The sequence below is a fragment of the Bos grunniens genome, chromosome 11 (assembly GCF_055505025.1).
Source record: "Bos grunniens cultivar Pamir isolate PY7600 chromosome 11, Bosgru_T2T1.0, whole genome shotgun sequence".
NCBI lineage: Eukaryota > Metazoa > Chordata > Mammalia > Artiodactyla > Bovidae > Bos > Bos grunniens.
In genome coordinates, this window is record NC_141175.1 from 9,306,967 (window position 1) to 9,312,793 (window position 5,827).

General features: G+C 56.6%; 1 protein-coding gene across 2 annotated transcripts in view; it reads left to right on the forward strand.

Moving 5' to 3' along the window:
- Window positions 1-5,207, forward strand: part of ENG (endoglin) — a 31,992-nt gene extending 26,785 nt beyond the window's left edge. For both annotated transcript variants that reach the window (XM_086325001.1, XM_086325002.1), the window contains 7 exons: window positions 376-513; window positions 739-777; window positions 1,365-1,481; window positions 1,817-2,068; window positions 3,144-3,198; window positions 4,203-4,304; window positions 4,431-5,207. In XM_086325001.1, coding sequence (XP_086181127.1) covers window positions 376-513; window positions 739-777; window positions 1,365-1,481; window positions 1,817-2,068; window positions 3,144-3,198; window positions 4,203-4,304; window positions 4,431-4,555 — 828 coding nt within the window. In that variant the 3' untranslated portion in view covers window positions 4,556-5,207. The remainder of the gene's footprint in view (window positions 1-375; window positions 514-738; window positions 778-1,364; window positions 1,482-1,816; window positions 2,069-3,143; window positions 3,199-4,202; window positions 4,305-4,430) is intronic.
- The last annotated feature ends 620 nt before the right edge of the window (window positions 5,208-5,827 follow it).

Below are 5,827 nucleotides of genomic sequence, written 5' to 3' on the forward strand. Positions count from 1 at the left end.
GACGTCTGTGATTTATTATTCAGTGAGGAAACTAAGCTAAAGCCTGAAGGACAGTATGATGCCTTTTGTTTAAAATGAGGGGAAAAAAAACAACCCACACAATTTCTATGAATGCATATGTCTAGAACACACTCATGATGTCACAGATATTATTGCTAGATACAGAAGTGTGTCAAGTTCAGGAAAAGTAGTAACTCTTAAATGGTGTAGGATGATGAGACCTAACAAAAATGGAGATGGGAGCAGAGGCGTGGCTGTGATTCAAGACCCCTGGGGTGTGGTCAGTCCTTGGTGCTGGGGTGTGAGGGACAGGCCCTGGGGAGCCCTGTGCCTCCTGACGGTGCCTCCCCCACACCCCCTGCAACCCTGGCCCAGACTCTGCTATGCACCATCAAAAGCCTGACCTTCTGGGACTCCAGCTGCCAAGCTAAGGAAACAGAAGACGAGTTTGTCTTGAGCAGTGGCTACTCCAGCTGTGGCATGGAAGTGATGGAAAATGTGGTCAGTAACGAGGTAAGACCTGGAGTGGGAAAAAGGGATGGTGCCCCCTCCAGGTGCCTCCTGGATCTTCCAGGCAGAGAGGCTTTGGGGAGAGCGGGTGTGGTGCTAGTAGGAAGACAAGACAAGCTTTGCCATTGGTTGACTCAGTTTCCCCATCCAAAAAAATGGGTTCATTGGGTGGGATACCCTCTGGGCTCCTCTCGGGCTCTGAACACCTCCTTGGCTCTCTTCCTGCAGGTGGTCATCAGACTCCTGTCAAGCTCATCACCGCAGAGGGTGAGATGGACGGTCAATGTGCTAACCCATGTGGTCCGGGGGGAGCAGGCCTCAGGAGACTCAGGCCCTGATCCTGGCAAGCCAATGTGTCTCCAGTGTGCCCCCATCTCCCCTTCTGTGCGATGGGGGCAGTACTGTTCAGAGTCATGTTCTCAGTCTCTCAAGTCAGAGGGTTCAAGCACGAATTGGCTGCATGGCCTTGGGCAAATCACATAAGCTTTCAGAGCCCAAAGGTCCTGTTAATAGGAGTATAAGGAAGGAACCCCCTATGGGATGAGCTGTCACCAAGAGGAGACATGGAAAGCACACAGGTCTTGTGAGGAGCAAGTTCTTTTTCTGGCTGCATGGCTTGTGGGATCTTAGTCCCCCAACCAGGGACTCAGATCAGACACCGGGCCTTCAACAGCGAAAGCACAGAATCCTAACTGCTGGACTGCCAGGGAATTCCTGAGAGCAAGTTCTTGATAAATATCAGTTGTGGTGGGGAAGGGGGAGGTTTAAGGTGAGGAGGGTCACGCAACAACCCTGAACCGTGACTCCTGCTCCCACCCCTTGGCTTTCTCACTGGGTGCCTCCCATCCCCACAGAAAAAGGTGCAGTGCATCAACATGGACAGCCTCTCCCTCCAGCTGGGCCTCTACCTCAGCCCACACTTCCTCCAAGCCTCCAACACCATCGAGCTGGGCCAGCAGGGCTTTGTGCAGGTACCGGACTTGGACTTGACCGCTCAGGCCTGCCGCCCCCTGTGATTTCTCAGAGCCTTTCTTTCTCCCCAGTGGAACTTGACTTCCTAGGGCTAGGCGGGGGCCAACCTGATGCAGGGTTGTAGGGGTGGGGAGAGCTGAGGCAGAGCTCAGATAGTGGTTGGAATGTCACTTCCTCCTCCTCCTTTGCTCCAGGCAGGCCAGTAACTGTCCTTCCACCATCAAAGTTCCCGAGCAGGAACTCTAGAACAAGTCTAGCCTATTTCGCGAGAACAGGTAAGGTGGAGAGTTATGAGTAACTGACCGCGCCTCGGTCCCCTTACCTACCCATGCAGGTGAGCGTGTCCCCATCCATCCCTGAGCTCATGATCCAGCTGGAGAGCTGCCAACTGAACCTGGGGCCCGACATGGAAATCGTGGAACTCATCCAGGGCCAGGAAGCCAAGAGCAGCTGCGTGAGCCTGCTGTCCCCGAGCCCTAGTGGTGACATACGCTTCAGCTTCCTCCTCCGCGGCTACATGGTGCCCATGCCCACGACTGGCATCCTCAGCTGCTCTGTGACCATGCATCCCAGGATTCGGTCCCTGGTGAGTGGGGGCCGGGCCCAGCCCAGCTTCAAGGGTGGCTTCTGGGTCTGGAGTTTTCAGGAAGGGATATGATAGATCAGGAGGATGTGGAACCAGTGAGCAAAAGACAGCCACAGGCAGACACGTGGCCTCTGGGTACGAAGGGGACTCTTTCTGCCACCAACAGCCTTTGGATGGCTGTGCTGTGTCTTGGGACATTGGTCAAATATGCAGCTGCACCCACTATCCATCTGTCCATCCGTCTATCCATCCATTATTTCACCCATCTGTCTGTCTTCCCACCATCCCTTCAGTCATCATTTATCAGCTGATGCTTCTCACCATCCCACGCAGTCATCCATCCAGAGTCCTTCCATCAGCCCAGTCATCCATCCATCCTTCTACAATCACACCCAGTCATCATCCGTCAATCCATCCACCCAGGAATCCATCCACCCACCCATCTTGTCCATATAGTATGGTCACCATGGTAATCTCAACAAACAAGAGATCTCAGGGAAGAGGGTTAGTACAGAAGACACAAAATTCTGATTTTCTGCACTTACTGGTCACAACACTTCACCATCCAGTATATACCAGTTTTTAAACACTGGGCCCTGGACACACACACACACACACACACACACACACACACACACACACACAGAGTCATCCCCAAGCCCTTGCATATAAAAGGGTCTTCAGGATGAGAAGCTTCTATGGTTGTATGAAGCTGGAGAAGCCTCTGGGACCACTCCTGAGTGGGCTCTCCCTAGGCCACAGTGAGCCTGGGCTTCTGGGCATTCACAAGGATAATGGATGCAGTGTCCCCATAATCCTCATGGGAGTCGGGAGCTTTTCAGGAACTCAAAAGAGACACACCAGGAGCAGCCCAGAATTGTCTGGCTGCCACCCTTCCAGAGCACAGATCTGCCAGCATTTGCCCAGAGGCCCCCAGCCAGAAGGTGGTGCAGGTGGGGCTCAGAGTCAAGGCCCCAGGGTGGGCTGTGGCAGGCCAGGGTCACAGAGACAGGGGGGAAGCCTGGAGCTGCCTCTCAAAGGCTGTGCCATACCCCGGGCTCTCTTCCTCCTTCAGGAAGTCCACAAGACTGTCTCCACACGCCTGAACATCATCAGCACCAGCCTGCATGGTGAGTTCTAAGTATCCCCGAGGTTCCAGGGACTGAGGTCAGAGTGGGGCGTGATGGACGCTCAGAGGACCCCAGAGAGCAGGGTCCACAGCTACATCTTCCACATGGAGAACATTTGCTTGTGACCACCCCATGGGACCATATCCCAGGCCTTTGGCTCTTCTTGATCCCCAGGGTGGCTGGCTGACCTTGCTGGGAGATGGAGCCTTCTGGAATCGGGACTGGACAGGACTTGGGGGCAGTGCTTGTCTCTCCTTCCCTAAGACCCCTAGGGTGGAGGATGCCCCTCAGCCCAGCTCCCCCTAACCTGTCTTAGTTCCCCCTGGGCCCAGGTGCCCCCTGGGCAGGAGAGTCCCTGACGCTGAATGCAGGTGGGAGAAACATCGGCCCCTTGGCCATCCTACCTGGGCCTGGATGGAGCCCCTGCGCCCAGCCTACAATCAAGAAGGCAGGCTAATGACCCCACTGCGGGGATGGGAACCCACAGGCCTACGGCCAGGCTGCCTGGCCCACAGTCAGACAGGCATCAGGAGTGCAGAAAGAGTGACGCTTGGGAAAACCCAAGAAGAGAGCCAAAGGGCCCTCAGGGGGCACTCTGGCTTCTGCTTTGGTAGCGGGCTGAGAGGAGTAGGGACTGACCTAAGGTCACACAGCGGGACTCTGGACTCTCAGGCCCCACTCACACTTTGCTCAGATTATACCATCCAGCCTCCCTAAAAATGTATCTCTACCAGCCTTGGGAGTCAGAGGCATGGCCCCAAAGGCCTGGCTGGGCCCTTTTGAGGGCATGCTCATAACAACACAGCTTCATGCCATGTGTGGATGTGATGATCCCATTGGCTAGATGAGGAAATGGGTTCAGAGAAGTAAGGGTCAGTGGCTGAGCTGAGACTGGCACCAAAACCTGCACTCCTGGCTGGCACAACGGGGCGGGGAGTGGGGATGGGAGTTGCAGGGAGGAGACAGCGGTGCTGACCGCAGCCATCCTGTCCTTGGTGGTGCAGACAAAGGCCTCGTCCTACCTGCCGTGCTGGGCATCACCTTTGGTGCCTTCCTCATCGGGGCCCTGCTCACCGCCGCGCTCTGGTACATCTACTCGCACACGCGTGAGTATCCCAGGCCCCCACAGTGAGTGCTTAGGTCCCCTCCATCACCACCTGGGGGAGCCCAGCGCAGTCTCTGGGGCAGTGGGGACCCCTGGCCAGGGCCCTGACCTCCACCCCTGCCCCCAGGTCACCCTGGCAAGCGGGAGCCCGTGGTGGCGGTGGCTGCCCCGGCCTCCTCGGAGAGCAGTAGCACCAACCACAGCATCGGGAGCACCCAGAGCACCCCCTGCTCCACCAGCAGCATGGCGTAGTGCCCAGCCAGCCCTCGCCCAGCGGGAGAGACTGAGCAGCCACCAGCTGGGAACCACTGGCCGTGGACTTATCCCGGGACCCCAGCCCCTCCACTTGACCAAGGACGAACCCTGCCCTCTGCACCCGCCCCTGCTGCCTCCCTCCCAGAGGCCTGCCGCCAGTGGGAGCACCAGCTCGGAACACCTTGGGGGTCCCCCACCCCACCCCGACGAACCTTCAAACCCGGAGGGCCTGGGGTGTGGCTGCCCGGGACTGCAGAGTGAGAGCCCACTGCCCTGTACGTCCACATTGCTGTAAACACCCAAGAAAGCCCCTGTCATTGTAACCTGGACCCAGCACCCGGTGACCTGGGCTGGGCAGGAGTTGAGAACTCCAGGACTCAGTCCAGCCCACCCAGGCTGATGGCGCCTCCTCTGTGGAAACCGAGCCAGCACGGAGCCACCTGCACCTGCTTCCAGCAGTCTCCGCGTCGGAACTGGCATGACTGGCGGAAACAGAAGCCGAGGGGCATGCAGCCTGGGAGTGGAGTGGGGGAGCCTAGCTCCTCCCTGCAACTGTCACACAGACACCCCCCATGCCCACCCCCCAGGCAGTCTGTCCTGGGTCCTCCCCTATATACTCACCACCAATAAATCAGACCATGAAACCAGAGCTGGGCTGGGCTGGAAGGGGAGGGGCACCTATACCAGGGAGAGGGGTGACTGTTCTGGGTTCAAATACCACTTCTGGGTTGTGTGACTGTGGACAAGTCCCGTGGCTTCTTTAAGCCAGCCACCATTCTCTTATCTGTGAAATGGGTGTGAGAATTTGTGATCACAAGTCCCTGTGTTTACCATGTGGTCAAGGGACACCAATTCATCCTTTTCATTTCACAGACAGGCCACCTGAGGCTCAGAGGGAAGGACTTGTCCAGGCCACACAACCTGGGCTCCTACACAGGGCAGTTCTTGGACCGGCCATAGTCCTCATCCCCTTATTGTCTGCTGAGGGAGCTAGAGGTCAAGAGTCAGTCAAATGTTTGTGTGTTCGTTGCTTGGTCATGTCTGACAAATGTTTGTGTGTTCGTTGCTTGGTCATGTCTGACTCCAAGCGACCCCATGGAGTATAGTCTACCAGGCTCCTCTGTCCATGGGATTCTCCAGGCAAGAATACTGGAGTGGGTAACCATTCCTTTCTCCAGGAGATCTTCCCAACCTAGGGATTGAACCCAGGTCTCCTGCATTGCAGGCAGATTCTTTACCATCTGAGCCACCCAGGGAGCCCATCAAATG